The following is a 24,003-nucleotide window of genomic DNA, read 5'->3' on the forward strand; positions in this document are numbered from 1 at the left end:
ATACTTTTTTGTAATAAAAGTCAAAAGTCTCTCTCTCTCTCATTCGGATTTTGCTTCATGTGTGGATGCAGATCCGACCTCCCAGTGAGATACAAAACGTAAACGAATCAGCCTGCCGGAGGTGTGCTCTTCTCCACAAAGGACCCTTCGAGTTTTGTTCAGAACCGGTTAAGCGATCGTCATGCCAACGTGACGTCATCACTTCGTAACTCGATTCCACAACTTCGGGTTTCGCCATGACGTCAAGTGGCTGAAGCAACGTTGGCAAGCGCTGTTTGGCAACTGAACACACCCCTTGTTGTAACGACGTTTTTGACGAGCAGTTAAATTAATCCACCGTCAATCTGTTACGGCCTGCCGTTCGATTACCACCTGCCGCGTGAGCAATTTTTTTTTTTTTTGTGAACGCCAAAACTCACCACAGATGAAACTTCGGCAGAATTACTTCAGCCGAGTTAATTCAGATTATCTCTGTCAGCAAAGCTTGTCTACGCTCTCTCAAAGTATAAACGAAATATCTTTGTCCAGTTGCGCGCGCCATGGCGGTATAGATAGACGCAGTGACACGATATTTGTTTTTCTCCCAAAACCCGTGAGTTTCTCTGCTCTACGTCCACTCGATCTTTTGTTTGCCTGCGGTCAGATTTATACGTCCATTAAATTAATATAATCTACAAGTGAGTTTAACACACCAGGAAAAAAAAAATTAATACGAGTAATGAAGAAGAGTAGAGTGTGATTCAAGCTTATTGCTGCTGCCGCGTTTTGGACTACCATAGGCACTGAAATTCACTTCATCTTCTTTTCATTTACCCCTCCCACCTCCTCCGTGTTTCCCCCCGCTTCCCTTACCTTTCCTAGCCATGCTGTATTCCCAGGTGCCTTCTCACGGCGCGCTGTGTTCATGTCCTACCCCCAGAGTGCTGTGGAGAAGCAGAAACTCGGCTTTCTGTGACTTTTCTTCAACGTACAGCGGGTACGAACATTAAACTGCCGTTATTGTTTGGCGCTCGCCTGAATCGATCTTTGCACGTCACTTTGAGCCGGTTATCCTGTGTGAATTTGTGATTTCTGCACGTCGACGTGAAAGAGCCTCATAAATCATTCCAAATATTTTTATTTCTTCATTTTTTTAACGGCATACTGTATTTTATGGAAACGTCAGATATATTGTATACGCTTGTTTTTTCTACGTTGGAAAGGGTTAGTCACAAAAATGTACGTTCTCGAAATGACGTATGAATGCTGTATGACGTATGAACGTTTCGTATGACGTAATATGGAATCGGCAAAGCCGAGAAGCGAACGTAGAATTCTTCTTGCATTCGCTTCTGACTTTACCTATTACCTCAACATTACCTTCACAACAACTACACCACCAAGAACAGGATGTCATCTGAAAAAAATATATATAACCTCAACATTACCTTCACAACGACAACGACACCACCGAGAACATGATCTCATCTAAAAATATATATGACCTCAACATTACCTGCACAACGAAAACTACACCACCGAGAACAGGATCTCATCTAAAAAAAATAAATATTACGTCAACATTACCTTCACGACAACTACACCGCCGAGAACAGGATCTCATCTAAAAATATATATATATTACCTCAACATTACCTTCACAACGACAACGACACCACCGAGAACAGGATCTCATCTAAAAAAAAAAAAATTAACTCAACATTACCTTCACAACGACAACTACACCGCCTAGGACAGGATCTCATCTAAAAAAATAAATATTACCTCAACATTACCTTCACAATGACAACTACACCGCCTAGAACAGGATCTCATCTAAAAAAAATAAATATTACCTCAACATTACCTTCACAACGACAACTACACCACTTAGAACAGGATCTCATCTAAAAAAAATAAATATTACCTCAACATTACCTTCACAACGACAACTACACCACTTAGAACAGGATCTCATCTAAAAAATATATATTACCTCAACATTACCTTCACAATGACAACGACACCACCGAGAACAGGATCTCATCTAAAAATATATATGACCTCAACATTACCTGCACAGCGAAAACTACACCACCGAGAACAGGATCTCATCTAAAAAAAATAAATATTACGTCAACATTACCTTCACGACAACTACACCGCCGAGAACAGGATGTCATCTGAAAAAAATATATATAACCTCAACATTACCTTCACAACGACAACGACACCACCGAGAACATGATCTCATCTAAAAATATATATGACCTCAACATTACCTGCACAACGAAAACTACACCACCGAGAACAGGATCTCATCTAAAAAAAATAAATATTACGTCAACATTACCTTCACGACAACTACACCGCCGAGAACAGGATCTCATCTAAAAAATATATATATATATTACCTCAACATTACCTTCACAACGACAACGACACCACCGAGAACAGGATCTCATCTAAAAAAAAAAAAAAAAAATTAACTCAACATTACCTTCACAACGACAACTACACCGCCTAGGACAGGATCTCATCTAAAAAAGAAAAATATTACCTCAACATTACCTTCACAATGACAACTACACCGCCTAGAACAGGATCTCATCTAAATAAAATAAATATTACCTCAACATTACCTTCACAACGACAACTACACCACTTAGAACAGGATCTCATCTAAAAATATATATATATTACCTCAACATTACCTTCACAACGACAACGACACCACCGAGAACAGGATCTCATCTAAAAAAAAATATATTAACTCAACATTACCTTCACAACGACAACTACACAACCGAGAACAGGATCTCATCTAAAAAAATAAATATTACCTCAACATTACCTTCACAACGACAATGACACCACCGAGAACAGGATCTCATCTAAAACAAAAAATATATATATATATATATATATATTACCTCAACATTACCTTCACAACGACTACACCACCGAGAACAGGAGCTCATCTAAAAAAAAAAATATATTACCTCAACATTATCATCACAACGACAATTATACCACCGAGAACAGGATCTCATCTAAAAAAAGAAAAATTACCTCAACATTACCTTCACAACGACAACTACACCGCCTAGAACAGGATCTCATCTAAAAAAATTAATATTACCTCAACATTACCTTCACAACGACAACGACACCACCGAGAACAGGATCTCATCAAAAAAAAAATATTACCTCAACATTACCTTCACAACGACAACTACACCACCTAGAACAGGATCTCATCTAAAAAAATAAATATTACCTCAACATTACCTTCACAATGACACTACACCGCCGAGAACAGGATTTCATCTAAAAAATGTATATATATATATATATATATATATATATATATATATGTATATATATATATGTATATATATATATATATGTATATATATATGTATATATATATATATATATGTATATATTACCTCAACATTATCTTCACAACGACAACTATACCACCGAGAACAGGATCTCATCTAAAAAAATTAATATTACCTCAACATTACCTTCACAACGACAAATACACCACCAAGAACAGGATCTCATCTAAAAATACAAATATTACCTCAACATTACCTTCACAACGACAACTACACCGCCGAGAACAGGATCTCATCTAAAAAAATTAATATTACCTCAACATTACCTTCACAACGACACCGAGAACAGGATCTCATCGAAAAAAAAAAATATTACCTCAACATTACCTTCACAACGACAACTACACCACCGAGAACAGGATCTCATCTAAAAAAAAAAATTTTACCTCAACATTACCTTCACAACGACAACTACACCACCGAGAACAGGATCTCATCTTAAAAAAAAAAATACAAGAAGTGAACTTAGTATTCTTCTTACATTCGCTTCTGACTTTACCTATAACTTGTTCAAAACTGTATACGCAATTTCCGGTTACTTCGGCCTGGATTCGGGATCAGCGATCAAATAGAGTAAATCACGATTAAAAATTATTTTTTGATGATGCGGGAGATATCTTTATTAAAATCAGTGGAGGAAATAGACAGCATGTCTGATATTATTTGGGTCTTTCATGTCTCCGACGATGCCTTTATCTCCCGGCATGCATCATTCCCCGTGGCAAAAACAGGAAAGAAAAAAAAACGGAAGCAAAAGGGTCATAGCCAACGACACGGATTCACAATTGCCATGGTATTGTGTTGTTTTTGTTGTTTCCTATTCTCATGTGCACGCGTTAAGTAATATTCACAAGATAGAAATAAATCCCAATCGTGTTTATACACCGCACAGCGTTTAAAAACAACCGGAAGCAAGAGGTCATAGCTGACGACACGGATTCCAAATAGCCAGGGGTATTGTGTTGTTGTTGTTGTTTCCTATTCTCTCATGTGCATGCGTTAAGTATGAAGCTCACTGGTTCGCTATGAACGAAATGACGTATGAACGTTTCGCGCATGCGCAGTGTGCGCGTTTTCAGCGACTCGCGTCTGCTCGCCGGGACACTTAACCTGCCGTGGGGCAGCGCAACGTCAAAGTCAAATATAATCATTTCAAACATAATTTCACCACTTAATAAACAAAGACTTGTCAATTTTAAAATGCTTAACCATAATTGTTGTGTTCCTGGATGCAAAATGGAATCATTTCATGAAGAATCTTCCGACAGAATGAAGAATCGACATATTTAATAATCTCATCACCCACAAAAACTGTCTCCCAGACCTCATTTCTTCCAATTTCTATTGCTGCATCACTGCCCGCACCTGCTGCGTTGGTGTGGTGTTCACGCAGGCATGATGGGCTGAATGGCCTCAACATGTATTGGATTTCTTTGTTGAATTGATATCGGAAATACAATAAATATCCGTGAATGAAATGTCGAGTTCCTATCATTTCCGATTAATACAAGTGACACACACACACACACACACACACACACACACACACACACACACACACACACACACACACACACACACACACACACACACACACACTTCCTGAGTAATAGACGCAAATATCTAGTAGTTCTTTTGTGGAGCTGGAACAAAAAAACCCAATATATTTATAACAGTCCTCACAACTCCCATTCTCCTCCCCTCCCACACCCCTCCCCAACATTATTAATGATAAATGTCATGCTTTTTAGAATTTATTTTAAACTTATCCTGTGCATTGACGAGCCCCAGATATGTCCTTCCCCTTCGGTATTCAGAAGCACCCAAACCAGATAGGGTGTCTCCCTCAAACTCTTTCGTGTACAGAGGCGAACAACCCAGCCTTCTCTCAAGTACTTTTCCAAGTATTTTTTACCTTCTTTTCGAAGCATTGTGAGAAGGCACCTTCTCGGTAACAATCCTTGTCGTGCATGCACAATACAAGTTCACATACCCCCGAAGATCGCTATTTTTTTACGGATTTCTGCGTATGTGTGCCGTGTCTTCTGGGGCTGACTATGTCATTTTGAAAGTCCCTTATTGTCTATTAAGTCGACCTTTCGGGGTTTTTTTAAATCCAAGACCATATCATTTATATGATGAAGTGACTCAAAGTTTTGTTTGACGATCACACATGTTTGAAATGTCCTCCTCTTCGTTCTTCACACTTAGGGATAGTATTGAATAGTTCTATCGGGAAGTGTTTCATGTGAACTATGGAAATGACCCTCGTTAGAGCATCTTTGAGTTGAGGGATGTTCATTGGGTTCTCCTTTGAAACATTTTCCTTAACAAATCCCTTCAGAAAGAAATCTAAAGGTGAGAAGTCGGTAGATCTTTGAGGCCAAGGAAATCCAGCTTGGTGGGAAATTAATCTGCCAGGAAAGTGATGATTGAGCCATGGACAAGCGAGTTGTGTTGCTCCGTCCTGATGAAACCAACCGCCAAGAACGTTTCTCACATGACTCCAGAAAAATGTGTTCATCTTGTACGAATGTTCTGCATACAGTATCCGTCTGACTTCTTCCTCAGTATCCTGATCTTCAAAAAAAAAGTATGGACCATAAAGCCGATGATTACTGAGACCACTCCATAGTCATCATTTTTAGGGGAGTAGCGAGGTAATTTACCAAAGTGGACTGGATTCTCTATCCTGCAAAAACCAACAATTCTTGTTTACTGTACCTTTCAAGTAAATATGGCATTTGTCACTGAAAATCATGTCGTCTATGTTAATTCCTGCTTGATCAAGAATTCTACAGCTTTGCATACAAAATTTATAACGTCGGTGCTCGTGATCTGAGGTTAACTGCTCAATCGTCTTTTTCAAGGTAAAGCCTTCAGATCAGACTTTAACTCTCCAATGGCACTGCTTTGAGACACTACAATTTCATGTGAAATGCCTTTTTTTGATTTTTCTCGGGCTATGCGCAATTACTTTGGTGATTCTGTTTACGGTCTGTGGAGTTTGAATATTCCTCGGATGTCCATATCTGCTGCATTATTGTTCTTCATAGAGCCAAATTTGGGTGCCCCCGGTTGACCCACAATCTTCCAGTGGCCATATCACAGGTTGTAGTGGTCCGATTTGGATGATCTTGGAATCAAAATGCTCGTAAAAGCGAGATCTTTCGAATCGCGAAAAGTAAAATCACTCCGAAATAGTAATTCAAACAGTAATAGTTTGGGGCGCCCTTTGACCTTGGGCCCCCGCCCCCCAGCCAAACCGTTATACCAATTTTTTTATGTGAGAATACCCCTTCATATACTCCAACACCTCAGCATAAATTAAAATGGGATCTCATTGGGTTCAAGTGTGATGATGGTTTTATTGTTCGGGGTCCACATATCACTAATTCTTGATTCGACATTAGGCTACGTTTGCCGTCATCATTCCAATGACATCACCTGCTGGCAGGCGACTTTATATCTGAAATTGACAATCATCATCTCTGGACTATTATATATATATATATATATATATATATATATATATATATATATATATGTGTGTATATATATATATATATATATATATATATATATATATATATATATATATGTGTGTATATATATATATATATATATATATATATATATATATATATCTTCTTTCTTTTTCTTTCGGCTGCTCCCGTTAGGGGTCGCCACAGCGGATCATCCATATGATCCGCATAGTGATTTGGCACATGTTTTACACCGGATGCCCTTCCTGACGCAACCCCGGTCGCCTCTTGTGACACAGGGATCTGGTACACCTATTTCAATATATATATATATATATATATATATATATATATATATATATATATATATATATATATATATATATATATATATATATATTGCATCATTTGCAAAAAAATATTCTGCCTATTGTGTCGATTGATTTTTAAGTGTACATTTTTTTATATAACCATCATCCAATTAAGTTATAAATGGGCTAATCTCAGTTTTTGCATATTTTGCAGTAAGCATGGCGACTGAAGATCGAAAGGAGTTCCGAAAATACTGTTGCGATTCGTTCAGCTGCCATAAAACGAAATGACGAAAAGATCTTCGCAATGTGTCAAATGATATGTTGATGAAATTTTCTTCAAAGGTGAAAAAAGATGACAGACTTTGTACTTCGTGCAGAAAAAAAACTTTCTCAGTTGTCACCACAGCGTATTGAAGAATCATCTTCGACCAGTTCAAAATTATCATCAGAAGGTACTATCGAAGGCGTTGCAGAATCTATTTCGACAGATGAGGACGAGGAGGTTTTTGAGTGAGAAGCAGAAGTTGATCTATTAAACCAGTCGTTACCGATGATAGGTGAAAGCGCATTCGACAAACAAAAGGCAGAAAGGAACCCAGGGTACGTTCCTGAAAAGCGAAGTAAAGTGTTAGAAAGAAAAAGAAACCTGAAAGAAAAATACGTTGTTTCGAGCGTGCAGAGCAAATACGTTTTCTGACAATATTTGCTAGGAATATGAGCATCAGAGGGATGATGAGTGAATTCAGTTGCTCCCAAAGAATGGCTGTGCAAGACAAAAATTTAGAGAAAGAAAACTGTATGCTGTCGTCTCCAAATCCCAAACAGGGTATAATATTGCCTGACAAAGTGAAACCCGCCGTAACCGAATTTTACCAAAGTGATGAAGTCAGCCGAATAATGTGGGGAAAAAAGGACTGTGTGGTGGTCAGGAATGAGCATGGAAAAGACACAATTCAAAAGTGCCTGGTACTCAATCTCAAGAAACTGTTTCAGAAATTCAAAGAGAAGAACCCTGGCTTGAAAATTGGATTCGCGAAGTTTGCCATGCTCCGTCCCTCGGAGTGTGCCCTGGCCGGTTCAGGCGGTACACACAGTGCATGTGTATGTACGATACATCAAAATGTGAAACTCATGATGTTTGGTTCCAAAATTCCACAGATAGCCGAACTTCCGAGATATCATCATGTGATAGCATGCATAGTTTGTAACCCAGCACAACCAGCATGTTATTTCAGAACTTGTGAAAGTTGCCCATCAATTGAAGACTTCAAAACCTAGCTACTGACTGCTTATGAACTAGAGGATATTCATGAAATTCAGTCTAAACGGTGGATATCCACCGACAGATCTGAACTGAGCTCCATGGTCCTGCCTTTGGAAGAATTCATTAATCAATTCTGTGAACTTGCGGTGAAATTAGTGAGACACGACTTCATTGCCAAGGCCCAATCTCAGTTTCTGAAAAATAAGAAAGACAAAATCAGTGAAGGAGAATTTGTCATTATTGGAGACTTCTCAGAGAACTATTCGTTTGTCGTACAGGATGCGGCCCAAGGATTCCATTGGAACTGCTCTCAAGCGACAATTCACCCCTGGGTTTACTATTTCAAATCGGACGATGGCAAATTAAACCACGATTCGTTCACGATTATATCAGAATGCAATACTCACGACGTTGTCTCAGTCCACTTCTTCCAAAGAATGCTCATTGAACACTTGACATCTAGCTTTGGAAATGTAAAGAAACTTTACTATTTCTCAGACGGTTGCGCTGGCCAATATAAGAATTGCAAAGCCTTCATAAACCTATGTCGTCACAAATCAGAGTATGGTATTGATGCAGAATGGCATTTTTTTGCCACAAGTCATGGCAAGGGCCCTTCAGGTGGCATGGGAGGTACAGTCAAACGAGAAGCAACACGTGAGAGCCTGCGTAGACCTTACGACAGTCAAATTATTTCTCCAAAAGTTCTTTTCGCCTTTGCTGAAAATGGTTTGAATGAAATGAAGTTCGGTTACGGGATACAAGAGGCGTATGACGAGGAAGAACGAAATCTGGAAGAAACGTTAAAAACGACCAAAACCATAGCTGGAACTCAAAAACTTCATACTTTCATCCCTATTTCTGAAACTGCTCTTCAAGTACGCGAATTCAGCCTTAGCGAGGAACACCGTATCAAGTCAGCTATTTCAAAATCTACACCAACTTTTAACAGGAAACTCTCAGGTTATGTCATAGTGCACTATGATGGAAAATGGTGGCTTGCCTGCATCAGGGAAGCCTTTCACGACACTCACGAAGTGAAAGTGAATATTCTTCATCCAAACCGGCCCGCAAATAGTTTCTTTTTTCCTGACATTGAAGATCACTGCATTTCAGACATTTCTGATATACTTCTTTCCGTAGAACCAAAAGCTGCCACAGGTAGAACCTACACAAGCAGTAAAAAAGAAACACAGCTGTCAAATAAAACATTGGTTGGCAAAAAATCTTGACTATAATATGCTCAGAAAAACTCTTACTCATACTAGTATCGCTTCCAGTTCCTGCATGTGGAAAATTTATGCACAATATACTGATATAGTGTATTGGAAATCTTGTGTTCAAATATTGTGCTATGTATTGTGGCGTATTGTGTGTCCAGCACCCGAGTCCCCGAACAATAAAACCATCATCACACTTGAACCCATTGAGATCCCGTTTTCATTTATGCTGAGGTGTTGGAGTATATGAAGGGGTATTCTCACACAAAAACATCGGGACCATCGGTTTGGCTGGGGAGCGCGGGCCCAAGGTCAAAGGGCGCCCCAAACTATAACTTTTTGAATTACTGTTTCGGAGTGATTTTACTTTACGCGATTCGAAAGATCTCGCTTTTACGAGCATTTTGATACCAAGATCAGCCAAATCGGACCACTACAACCTGTGATATGGCCTCTTGAAGATTGTGGGGCAGCCAGGGGCGCCCAAATTTGGGGGGCCCCTAAAATGGGCCCCGATGGGCCCATAGGTCTAAACGCTGGTATTTTGAGTTTTTTCACCCAAGTGAATAAATGACCAACATATGGGGAGAAAATCAGGTATTAATGTTGGGAGGGTGTGTACACTTGGCATGGAATGCCCCTGTTTCACAAAAGGAGATGTGAGGAACAACAACAAAATAGTTGTGTGCAGTCAGCCGGGATCATGGAAGTTTAAATAGGAGTGTTACTGGAAGTACCATGGGAGCATCAGGGAGCTGAGATTGGAGAAGAAGCTAAACAAGAGGAGAGACTTGCCTGTGCTTATGTGATTTGTTTATCTAATATACAAGTATATCGGAGAGTTCATGTGTCATTGTCCATTTATATATATGCTTCAAAAACTACTGAACCAAATCCAACCAAATCTTTCATGTTGCCTAAGGGTACCCCCCCCCCCCAGTATGGATTCTGTCTGGATGGAATATCTGGGAGAGGGGTTCAGGGTGGGGGAAAGACCAAAATTCTGTTTATGTAAATGTATATTGTGGAGTGGTGTCTGGTATTATAAATTATCATCTTCATATATAAATAAAGTTTTTAAACAACTTGACAATATGCATTATGGTGATGTTAAAATCTGTTTGAGTATAATTTGAAATTTTCAAAACGTTTAATTTCACTGATTTTAAGTGGAGGTTCAAACCAAAGCATCCACCACTGAGCTTCACAGTAAAGGAGTGATTTATTTATTTTATCATTTATTTATTTTTCTCATGCCATAAATATGCAGCAAGGATGGTTGATGAAGATTATCTAAGCTAACTTCCAAGCAGATGGAGGATGACCTCTGGCAAATGATGGAGTGACTAGAGCAGAATGTAAAGTACAATATGCTGTCTTTTGATTAAATTTGTCAACAAAGTGACGGGTACTTTTGCTAATTACTTACGATGTGATTTATTTATTTTTGTAAATACATATTTGCTATGTGATGAATTTATTTACCACATGATTGATTTTTGGGGCTATATTATTGCGATTGTGTTTAGTGATGGATGCAGAAGAAAGCAGCGAAACTGCAAATGGAAAAGGAATATCGTTGCCTCCTGATGCTGTGGAAGACATAGCTTTGCAGGTGTGTTAGTCTTTCAGGGATGACATGAACACCTCATTTGCTTGTGTACTTTGAATGTTGAAATTATGGATCTGGTGAGTCCTTGACTGAAATATTTGCAGTTTATGTGTGAGGTTTTTTTGGTCCATATGGGGCCTTGAAATCCTTCAAAAGGATGGCATTTTGTGATCTCAAAATCAATGCCTCAAAAGCATGCATTTTAATCATTTTCCCCTTAAGTATCTGGAAAATGAAAAAAGTAAATAGTCATGAATTCTCTGGTTTAAATTCATCGTCTTCTACATTTTTGGCACATGTTTATTTAGTTGTTGAAAGGTACTATACTGACATGCTCCTGCAGCACAAACAACAATAAAATCAATGTTTTTACTTGGGTTCTCTGGATAATCCTAGAGAAAGACCAGGGGATGGAATGCAAGCGGAGAATCATTCAGAATTTGTGAAAATAATAATATCTCTTCATAATCTATGAAAGAGAAGTAATACTATTTTGGAGAATTGGCAAACACATGCACTCGAGGTGGTGATTGTCTCCACTGGACGTTAAATGTTCCCGGTGGCATGCACGTAAAAATAGTATATCTGGCGATTCATTCATGAGATTCGTGTAACCAAAGCTATTTTCTTCACAATGAGGAGATAAATCTTCCAAGTTCCTTGGCTGGATATAAATGATTGCGGTGGTTGGAGAGTACCCACTCTCTTACCTTACCTACTCTCGAGAGTGCCAATGTGAGTGACGGGCAAAATATGGGTGAAGCAGCTGCAAAAGATCCACATGTTTTGGGCAAAATGTGGAAAATTTGCAGAAAGCGATTTCTGTGAGATAACATGACATAGCCACTTTCATCACCCATTCAGTGCAAAACGAGCCTTCATTCATTCATTCATTCATTCATTCATTCAATATGCTCCTGTCAGTTCAGCACTGTGTCCCTTGTGTGGATCCTTCATCTCCAATGTGTCCAATCCTGAGTGTCGGATTCCTCACTGGTTAGCCATTTCCTTAATCTAATCCTTCCATCTTCTCTTCGGCCTTCCTTCCGGCATGCATCTCTCCATCATTTATGGCTATCCAATCTTCCCCCATTGTCCACACATGCCCAGCAAATGTCAGACACCACTCTTTGGCCAGCTCACTTAACTTTTCTATCCCATTTTTTTCCTCATTGTGAAACTTTACTCTGCATCCAGTGAATCCCAAGTATTCTTCTCAGACATCTACTATCAAAACCAATCAGTCTCCTTTTTCCTCCTCCATTCAAGACCAACTCTGCAACCTGTACAGCACCACAGAGATTATTGCTACATTGTACCACCTTCTTGGTTTGCAGGCTCACATCCCTTGTCCTCCACAGATCTCTGCTCAGATTATTCAACACTCCTCCCGACAATGCCAGTCCACTCTTCACTTCCATGTCACTACCTCCCTTTTCTGTTATCTTGCTTCCCAAGTAAATCAACAGACCTACTTTCTCAATCACTTCATCCCTTATCTTCAATTATTAGCTCACCTGGACTTTAGTCAGGTGATCTTCTGCAATTGAGCAGTGTCCGTAGGTGAGTGGGTGAGTAAGTGAGCGAGTCAACACTTCAGTCATTGTTGTGTTGCATGTATAAATTTGGAGATGATGGAAAGTTAGTCGAGCGATTTGAATTGTTTGAGAATGTACAATCTACAAACTTCCCATTTTATAGATTTGATTAAAAAAATAATTTGCTCCATGTAGCTCGCAGTGAAAAGCCACCTTGACCCAAGATAACCTTGAGGGTGGTCGCACCGGATCACCATTCCAGATAAATGTAATTTTGTGTTTTCTGGGGTTTATGACTGCTAAATATATGCAAGTGACTCTTTCACGTGAAAAACTGAAGGTGTTACAGTCTGTAGGGAAGCATTATTTTTGTGAATTCTTGACGAAGACATTGTTTACATTGTTTTTGCACATAAGCGATGTGTAAAGGCACATTGGTTGCAATATAATTTGGTGAGGAACATTCAAACTTCTTGAGTGTTTTGTTGATGAATCCAAGAAGTGTAATGAAGTACACCGAATCAAATGTAAATGTTATTTTGTTTGATATACTGTGGCGTGTAGGTATTCCAGGTCAATCATATTTAGGTTCTCTTAATTTTATCTGGTGCTTCCTAAAATATAAAGGTAACTTTCTACCTTGTCCATCAACCCACAATTTCATACACAGTTGTTTTTTTATTTTCTGAAATTTCTGTTTGGAAATTGTCTGAAACCGGTCTAAAAATCAGCTGTATTTCGGTTTGATTGGCCTGGAAAATGCTAGACATGGTCTGCTAATGGCCTGGAATTTTAGATAGGCCAAGATGTACAAACCCTGATGGAAGTCGTTATGTTTGTGTGCACTGGTTGTGACAATGATGGTGTGTTTCAGGAAACCATAGTACCAACAGGCATCGCAGAGGGTGGTTTGTGTGAATATGAAAACCTTTCCTATGATGCTCAAACTTCCATATATGTGTACAAGATGCATATCCAGCAAATGAAACATCAGATGCAAGAGTTGGTTGAACAGTATGAGAATGCACAAGCTATCAATGCTAAGCTGTATGAGCAGGTGGGATTTTATTTCTTTATTTATTTTTAAATCACGTTTTGCAGTTGTACTTTATATTTGTGTATCAACAATGCAATGCTACCACCGGCAGTAATGCATGGCGTGTGGTGATGTAGGTGGATGAGTTGGGCAGGCAACTCGCTGAGCTTCAACAGAAGCGAGCGCCTGTTGTTGATGCGTCAGTGCAGACTGAAGACTGGAGCCTCACCTTGGAATATGCACAAAATAATCAAGTGCAAGTACAGCAAGGAAGTGTTCCTGCTCAACCAGACGAGCAGGGAAGAGGCATACTGGTAAATGCGAGTTTGAAGGAGCGTTTTCAAGTATTACGGATTAAAAAGTGCCAATTTGTTTTCAAATAGTGACAAGGCTAAACAGTGCATTTATCCTGGACCAGTGCACTCACTCAGTGTTGTGCGTATTCTCCAAATATCAAATGTGCTATATCTGGTAAGGAACTTCTCCAACTTAAAAATGTATTTCGCTTTTCTCTCATTGGCCTTCCTTGTTTTTTTTTTTGTTTTTTTTAAATAGGCGTGCCTACCCGTCGCTTCTTCGCTGGGGGGGTTTAATCAAAAGACAGCATGCTGTACTTCACAAACCTATTGCATGTTTACCTGTGAGTGTCAATGAGGATGTAAAATTAACTAAATCGCCCCAAAAAGATCTTTTATAACATATACTTGTTGCTGCTATAGTGGTTGCTGTGATTGTTGTTACTTCCATCACCAAGGGCGGATGGAGGTTATGTTTTCACCACTGTGTCTGTCTGCCTGTCTGTTTGTGAAAACGGGATAGCACAAAAAGTTATGAACAGATTCGGACATTACTTTGTGGACTCGGGTGTGTGACAATGACAAATTTATTTGATTTTGGTGAAGATCCGGATCTGGATCCGAGAATTTTTTTAAAGTGATTCTTCACCATTGAGTGATGGAGCTAAAACGATATACTGTATTTTACGATATCGCAAAACGTGGATGAGTTGGTTAGGTGACAAAATCAAATCGATTCGATTTAGGTTCAGGTGTGGATGCAGATCCGACCTATCGGTGGGATACAAAACGTAAACTGTTCAGTCTGGCGGAGGAATGCTCTCGACTGAGTGCTGTTCTCGTTGTTTGTGTGCTCCTTCCGTGTGCTTTAATATATTTTTATATTGTTTTGAGAAGTATTAATATCGATAATTTTGTGTGCACCAGTGTCTGTACGCATTATTTTAAAGGGTTTCTGCTGTCATATAATAATAAAAATGTTCCTGTTGTAACTGCTGCATTAAGCTCCGAATCCCGCTTCTGCCTTAATGCCAGAAAGACGGACTTTTAAAACAGGCATCCTAATGTTTAAACACACAATTTTGTTCCAAGTAAATCGATTATTAGCTTTCCATTTTCCAAAGGTACTATTTTATTATCTTGCCAAAACGAAGTTTTTGCAAGATATGTTAGTCAGCTTGTATGTTTTTTTTTTTTTGTTTTTTTTTGTCTGTAATCATGTATAAAAAATTCTGCAGAGCACAGTTATCATTGGAAATTTTTGTAACTTCGCATATCAGAGGCCTATAGAGGTCCCTTTCAGCGCATAAAATTTTGAAGGTCAAAGGTCAAGGTCACTTTGTCGCAAATCAGGGGAGTCAACGAAACCCTTATTTTTTTGAGTAATTTTGATCGGATCGTCTTCAAACTTCATGGGAATATAGTTCATGGTCTGGCGCTCAGCTGATTAATTTTTGGTGGCGATTGGCCTTGACCTTCATATGTTTTGTTTTTTTTGTCTGTAATCACGTATAAATCACTCTGCAGAGCACAGTTATCATTGGAAATTTTTGTAACTTCGCATATCAGAGGCCTATAGAGGTCCCTTTCAGCGCATACAATATTGAAGGTCAAAGGTCAAGGTCACTTTGTCGCAAGTCAGGGAGTCGACGAAACCCTTATTTTTTGAGTAATTTTGATCGGATAGTCTTCAAACTTCATGGAAATATAGTTCATGGTCTGACGCTCAGCTGATTAATTTTTGATGGCGATTGGCCTTGACCTTCATGGTTAGCGCCTAAGGTCAAACATATTTGACCCCAAGGTCAAATTTTCAATTTTAGGAACCATATCGTGTAGTACCTCAAATTGAACACCTCGATGAGTGCTTTCTAGATATGTCAAGCTTGAGACATTATGATGTCATTTGGTGACGTTATGAGGCAAACGCATATTTTTCATGGTTACTCTGTAGAACGATTCTCATCGGAATCTCTCGTAGGCAGATATTCCTCAAGGAGTCGCTCCTGGTGGATAGCAGCTCTGTTCACCTCAGTGTGACTTTAAAGAAGTCACACGTGGTCACCTTTTGGCAAGGTTTATTATTTATTTATTTAATATTCTAAGCATGGCAGATACACACACAGATGCTCCTCTTTGTAACAGATTGTGTGTGTGTGTGTGTGTGTGTGTGTGTGTGTGTGTGTGTGTGTGTGTGTGTGTGTGTGTGTGTGTGTGTGTGTGTGTGTGTGTGTGTGTGTGTGTGTGTGTGTGTGTGTGTGTGTTCTGTGTGTGTGTGTGTCATTGTCAGTCAGTGTTGCCTCCATAACTCCAAAACTGTAAAAACTTTGCATGCATTCTAAGAAAACTCCAAGCAAGTGCATGAATGAAAATTAGGTGTTTGGGTTAATTTAAACACCCCTTTTGAAGATAATTAATGGCCTTATTTAATGATATCCTTTATCAGGCACATCCTCGGTCACCGGATGTGCTTATGGGGTCTTAACTCTTAAGGCATATCCTGGGTAACATTGCCAAGGTCTGAAGCCACCATGTTTTTTTGGCCTGCTCAACCTTGCTTTGACTTGGAACAGGCCGCAACTATTTCTTAACAATAGTTTTTTTTTTTTTTTTTTTCAGTTTGTTCACTCGTATTATCGAATGCCTGTTCATCATAGCTACAAATCGCTGGGTACATTGCAATGCTTATAACCACCTGGAGATGGCAGCGGTCGTTGCTTTATTTCGTTTCCGCACATGCGATCATCACGGGTATCTCTTAAACTAAGGAGAATTACAACATTTAAGCTCCAGAATCGAACTTACAAGCATTTCCGACTCCGAGAAAAGTGTTCATTTGTCTAATTCGGACATATTTTACATTTCGAGCATCACCGGGAGGTGTATGTTGAACATGACGTCTCGATGATTGCTAATCACGTGCCAAGCGAGCCGTTTATCACCCATTTTGTTGGAGTTCTTGCTTGAGTGCTTAAGCCACTTGACGAGCCCTCTCCAAGCTGCTTGGTTGTTCGTTTCGGTAAAAGTACCCATGCTTTCAACGTAACATCGATTAGATATACGTTTCTGCCTGTGTTGGGCCCTGCGGTGCTGTGCGCTGGGTGCCTCGATGGGTGTCTCATCCACTGAAAATGTGCAATTTTATTTTTACAGGACATTTTGTTTTTTACCTTTTTGTGCGATCTCCTTTTAATGTAATGCACCCCTCATTTTGACATCAAGCCTGATGTTGGCTTAGCGGTTAGGGTGGTGGCTTGGGATCTTGGGGGTCTTGAGTTTGATCCCCGTCGGCCGCTGAATTAACACCAGGGGGTTGACTCAGCCTGTCATCCTTCTGAGGTCGGTGAAATGAGCACCAGTGCACTGGTAAGAGGGGTACTGCATCAGCGGCATAGCCATGCCCCTAACCAATGATGCAACCAGCAGCCAAAAGGCTGTACACGATCGGTACTTTGACATCGATACGCATATATATACACATACATACAATGAGGTACTTTCGACCAGGTGTTTGCCATGATCTAATTGAAGGCACAGAGCATAGATCGACATTTTGTGTTCTGTGGCTTGATATATTTTCGAATTTAATTTTGCTAATTCCTCCTCTGTTTTGTTTGTGTTTGCCGTTTTTACATTCTTTATGCTTGTGTATATCTGCGCACGTGTGTATGTATATAAACTGTATTATCACAACGGAACTTGGTATCTCTGTCTATCTGTCCGTCTGTCCATATATTTTCACTTTAAAAATGTTTTTCTCTGCAACTGTTTGTCCAATCGCTGCAAAACCTTCAACATAGGCGGTATTCTCCATGGAGAATATTTTATGGATAACTCTAACGGCAGCCATATTGGATCTTCTCTTAAAATGCTCGATTAAAATATATATATATATATATATATATATATATATATATATATATATATATATATATATATATATATATATATATATATATATATATATATATATATAAACTTGGGATATGTCATCAACTCCCCATGGGGTATATATGGTGATAATGATATCACTGGTGAAGTGGTATTCCAGCCATAATTGGTTGATTTGAAATCCTTATGGAAAAATCTGAAACTTCACATATCTGATCTATGACCTGATGTGAGTGGATAATTAAATTTATGATGTCATAACCCATGCCAAGAAACTGTGTAATATAATAGGGTGAACGGATGATACGGGTATACGGGCCATAATAGTAGCATGTTCAGTTAATTATGGAATTTTTGTTCAGAATGAACGCACGAGACGAGACGATGCACTCGACAAGTGCTATTCTAGTTTTTCCATTTGCATTTTCATATTTGATGGATATTTTTTTGTGCTCCATGTTAGTCAGCTGAGCTCATTAAATGTTACAATGATGAAAAATTGTTATTTTTTGCACATTTTGTTTGAGATGTCACTTGGTAAGAAGCAGTCAGTGTTACGGAATACGTGCGTACTTTGACTTTGTCCACACCCCTTCCCCAGAATGCACCAGAAGAATCAATAGCAGACAGCTTACGAGCTGCTGCTGAAGATGCCATGCAGCAGACTGGCTTTGTTTATGATGAAAACACTGGTTTCTACTACGACTATAATACCGGATACTACTATGATTCGGTAATTTTTGCTTGGAAAATGACGTGTATTATTATTAGGCTTCCAAGCAATGTATTGTTGTAGATTTCCCGCCCGTCGGCGTGCGAGCGACCGCGTTTAGCTAATAGCGGCCGCTTCGCCCACCGAACGGACAATCTAGTCGCGGCTTTTCGGATCAACGCCGAAAACTAGCCACGGGTGTGTTTTAACCACACCGTAGATCAGCCAGCTTTTCTGTCCACGTGCGACAGGGTCCGATCGCCGAACTATCGATTTACCTAAGTATGCGCGCAGACAGAAATGCCGGGGATTTACACCTCGACGGAAATGAGCCGCTTAAGCTGCTCGCTCCGTTCGCCATTGCCGAGCAGATTATCGCCAAGCCCGTCGGACCCGATTCTCTTATCGGTTATGAAGAAACCAACTATTTATTCCGATCTCAATATGGCAGTTCAATGAGGGAATGGACGCAACGAACAGGTTTACATTCACACAAGGACATTTATTTGCACACATATATGGTCAAAGAAGCAATGCAGATATATACAAGCATGCAATGAATGGGGGTAGAGTCAAGACGCGAGCAAGACAAAGACTACAACCGTCTACTTATTATGTACAGTCACTTGCACTTAACAGCAGTTCCTACTTATTAGACGGGCCCACGGACACACGTACGGACACACGTACGCACACACACACACCCAAGAAATGGTGGCTGAGGCCTTTAATAACGAGCTCCAGCTCAGAGGACAGGTGAGCTGAAACCCAGAGCCTATCTCGAACCTCTCCACCTCATGTGGTCTTCAAGTTGTTCGGACCCGGGCTCCAGCGAGAGCGAGCTGGATCCAATCGCCGTGAGCCGCGATCCTTCCCGAGTTCCCGCGAATCCTCCCGCGCTTCTCAACACGTGCTGGTGAGATGAGGCGCCGATCCTTCCCGTTGATGCGCCGCTTCCCGGAGGAACCACCTCCAAGAAGAGGTCGATGAGTCGCACCAAGCCGGGAACCAAACGGAGAACAAAGAGCTCTACGAACCAAGAAGAAGAAGAAGAAGAAGAAGAAGAAGAAGAAGCCACCATTCGCAGCTCGAGCCGAGCAACTTGCTCAACTTCCTTCCAAAACAAAGCAGCTCGAAGCAAAAAGCTCTCCCGAGCCAAGCAGAAGCCGAAGCTCATTTAACCACCAAAGCAAAAAGCCTCCTTCCGAGCCAGGCCGCAGCCGAAGCTCACTGAGCCAGCCGAAGCAAAAAGCTTCCGAAGGCTTCAACCCTAACGCAAGCCAAGCAGCACCCGACGGTCTGCTGAACAACCACTCTCAACTCCCTTCTCCAACTCGGCACACGAACAAAGAAAGGATCTCTTCCTTATCCTCTTCCACCCTTCCCCCGCTCCCGGCGTGACTCATGACTCATGCCCTCGTGCTCCATCCCCCGCTCAACCACTGGTGGGAGGGAGTTGTTGACATCATGAATCACGGGACGGCAGGGTTCTTCCTCTTCTCAGAAGAGGGGGAGGGATGTCTCCATCGTTCGATCCCTAACTATTAAATCGATCCGCAGCGCATCTAATCGATTTCTAAACATTTAAACAATGGAAGGTGAGCTATCTAGGGAACAAGCACTTATCGACATAGCTGACGAAAGGAACCTGTATGTTGTGTGCAATCAAATTCCAAATTCGTAACAGTATATTGCTTGGAAACCTGTTGTTGTTGTTGTTGTTGTTATTATTATTAATATTTTCACATTTCACCTGACTTCTGTTACCTCCTTCTGAGTCTGATGTTTTCTTGGTATTTTTCTCATTCTTTTATCTTGTTTTGCTTTATCCTTATCCTTATCTTTATCTAACTTTCCCTTAGCCCCTTACCTAAAGTGGCTTTATGCCTTGTTTGTGGAAATTTCCATATATATATATATATATATATATATATATATATATATATATATATATATATATATATATATATATATATATATATATATATATATACTCTACTGGTCAAAAGTTTTCGAACACCCCCATTTTTCCAGTTTTTACTGAAATTTAAGCAGTTGAAGTCCCGTGAATGACCTGAAATGGAACAAAGCTAAGCGGTAAACTGCCAGAGGTTAAAAAAAAAGTTTAGGTTACCAAAAACTGAAAAATAATGCAATTTTCAGAGTTGTTAAAAAAGGCACTTTTCAGGGAACAAGTAATGGGTTAGCAACTGCAGCTGTTCTGCAGCAATGGAAGTAAATTAAGCCTTGAAAGTTGATGCAAACAATTCCGACAGGTGTCCCAACTTTTGTTGATTAGTTACAAACCCTCTGTCTGTATAAAAGCAGTGTTGGAACAGACTGTTGCTACACCCTCTGAAGCATTATTTGGACAATATTGCATTGCAGGAAGCTATCATAATGGTGAGAAAAAGACAATTAACAAAGGAAAACAGACAGACCATTATAACCCTTCAAAGTGTAGGTCTTTCCTTTAGAGAAATTGCAAAGAGCCAAGGTGTCAGTGAGTACAGTTTCCTACACCATCAAAAAGCACTTGGAAACTGTAGGAAACTGTCAGGAAGAGGTCTGGCAGACCCAAAGCCACAACACTATCAGAAGACAAGTTTCTGAGAGTCAACTGCTTACGTGATAGGTGTCTCACAGAACAGAAACTTCAAGCACAGCTTAACACTGGTCGAAGTAAGGAAGTTTCAGTTTCAGCTGTGAAGAGAAGACTTAGAGCTGCAGGTTTGACAGGTCGAGTGGCAGTAAGAAAGCCATTGCTAAGATGGCAAAATAAGAACAAGAGGCTTGCCTGGGTCATGAAGCACCGCCAGTTGACTACTGAAAACTGGAAGAAGGTCTTATGGACCGATGAATCAAAATTTGATATTCTTCGGTTCATCATGCATGGTTTTTGTATGCCGTCGAGGAGGCGAAAGGATGGTTCCTCAGTGTGACACCAACTGTCAAACATTTAGGAGGAAGTGTGATGATCTGGGGCTCTTTTTCTGGATCCAGAGTTGGCGACTTGCACAGAGTGACTGGCACCCTGAACCAAAAGGGCTACCACAGCATTTCGCAGCGTCATGCAATACCCTCTGGTCTATGCCTAGTTGGTCAGGGGTTCATCCTACAGCAAGATAACGACCCAAAATATACATCCAGGCTATGTCAGAACTACCTTTGAAGAAAAGAACAAGACTGTAGGCTTCAAATCATGGAATCGCCAGCACAGTCTCCAGACTTAAACCCCATTGAGCTGGTTTGGGAAGAACTGGACAGAAGGATGAAAGCAAAGCAACCTACAAGTGCAACACATTTGTGGGAACTTCTGCAACAATGGTGGGAAGAACTTTCTGAACAATATTTGATTTCCATTGCAGAAAGAATGCCACGAGTATGTTCGGCTGTTATATCTGCAAAAGATGGCTACTTTGATGAGTCAAAAATTTTGATTAAATTTTGTTCAACAAAACGATTCAATGATTTCCTTTTTATCTGCAATTGTTTATTTGTTCTATGCTTTAATTTCAGAGTACATTGAAACATTAAACTGCTTAAATTTCAGTAAAAACTGGAAAAATGGGGGTGTTCTAAAACTTTTGACTGGTAGAGTAAGTATATGTATATATATATATATATATATATATATATATATATATATATATATATATATATATATATATATATATATATATATATATATATATATATATATATATATATATATATATAGTTTGTGTTTTTATTTATTTTAAATTCTTTCTTTGAATTTGTTTAACACTGAATCGAACTTGGATGACATTACGGTGACCAATTTAATTCCATTCCTACTTTGTATAAACATGCTTTCTTTCATGATATTTTGTCCAGTCAACCCAGATGTATTACGATCCCAAACTTGGCCATTATTACTACTACGATGCAGAAAAAGGTTCATACGAGTTCTATACTTCGGTTGAAATTGAGCCAGAGGATGGGGCAGATGAAAACACAAAAAGTAAGAGGCGGAAAAAAAGGAAAAAGATGAAAAAGGAAAAGGTAAGAAACTTTTCTAGAATGGTTTTGAATGTTATATTTGTAGAAAATGTTTAATGACTTTTGGTATGAAGTTTTAACTTCTAATAAATATGTGTATGTATGTATGTATGTATGTATATATATATATATATATATATATATATATATATATATATATATATATTGTTGTGGTTGAGGATATTCGCAAACCACCATTCAGGTCCCGTAGGTGAGATATCTCTGTAAGTACATGTGTAGTTAGCCCCAAACCTGTTGTTTAGAGGGAATAAATGTGATTCATTCGGGCTGAGACCCTTTAAGATAGCCGTTTTTCTGTTATATCTTTATTTTGAACCAACCACGTCTCAACCGCCATCACACAACAACCACCAACCGCAACGCCGCTTCACAACAACAACGCCAACAGCCACGACCTTTAACTTCACAGCACACCATCCCGCAACCATCGCATCACCGCCATTCCAAGCGTCACAGTGGCCAGGGACCGCCGCTTTAGACCCTCCACCACCTTCACCTCTCCTTCTGCGGCCATTTCCGCGCCGCTTGTGAACGCCGAGCGTCAGGCTGTCCTGGCCTCGTGCGGGATGCGCGCCGAGCCGCGGGTGCAAGAAGCGGCCTTTCCGAGGAGAAGTCGGATCAGGAATGATACACGCCCACTTCCAATCCGTCCAATCAGCAAACGCGGGGCGGTTTGGCCCCGCCTCCAGGCGCGTCGGAGTAGAATCGATATATGCAAATTCGAGGATCAGGGGAGATTCACGCACCTTTTTCTCCGCCCAATGGGCGAGCGTGGCTCCACCCCCGAGCTCGTTCTGATCCAGAAATTTGCATATGGGTTCTCCTGCCGTACTATAAAGCGCCGAGCGCGGGGCGAATTTAGTCAGTTTTGGGCTCGGGCGAGTTGAAGTGTGGCAGCGGCAGAGAGTTTTTCGGTCAAGGGAGTTGGAGAAGAGTCAAGGCAAGTTGAAGAAGTGTGGCAGCGGCAGAGTGTGGCAGCAGCAGTCAAGACGGGTCTGGAGGAGAGTCAGTCTGTCGGGGTTCGGAGTTTGTCGGGGAGCTGCAGAGAGGGGAAGCCGGGAGCGCGGTCGAGGTCGCAGTGGAGTCGCTCGTCGCGGGACCCAAGCAAGCCAGCTATCCTCTTTCCCCAGAGCATCAACAATTCCCCCCCTTCCCCCCCCCACGCTGAGATAGTGCGGAAAGGGGGCCCCGTTCCCACCCCATTC

At 40.3% G+C, this 24,003-nt stretch overlaps 1 protein-coding gene across 2 annotated transcripts in view; it reads left to right on the plus strand.

Annotated features, from left to right (window-relative positions):
• The first annotated feature begins 644 nt into the window (after window positions 1-644).
• Window positions 645-24,003, plus strand: part of AGGF1 (angiogenic factor with G-patch and FHA domains 1) — a 49,113-nt gene continuing 25,754 nt past the window's right edge. Inside the window, exons 1-7 of one of the 2 annotated variants that reach the window (XM_085874945.1) lie at window positions 645-779; window positions 920-976; window positions 11,199-11,284; window positions 13,694-13,876; window positions 13,993-14,169; window positions 18,644-18,775; window positions 22,613-22,780. In XM_085874945.1, coding sequence (XP_085731071.1) covers window positions 11,201-11,284; window positions 13,694-13,876; window positions 13,993-14,169; window positions 18,644-18,775; window positions 22,613-22,780 — 744 coding nt within the window. In that variant the 5' untranslated portion in view covers window positions 645-779; window positions 920-976; window positions 11,199-11,200. Of the gene's footprint in view, window positions 977-11,198; window positions 11,285-13,693; window positions 13,877-13,992; window positions 14,170-18,643; window positions 18,776-22,612; window positions 22,781-24,003 lie in introns of both variants that reach the window. The other variant, XM_085874944.1, reaches the window with a different exon arrangement.

The sequence above is a fragment of the Eptatretus burgeri genome, chromosome 3, assembly GCF_056783735.1.
Source record: "Eptatretus burgeri isolate ZD-2024b chromosome 3, Ebu_testis_v1, whole genome shotgun sequence".
NCBI lineage: Eukaryota > Metazoa > Chordata > Myxini > Myxiniformes > Myxinidae > Eptatretus > Eptatretus burgeri.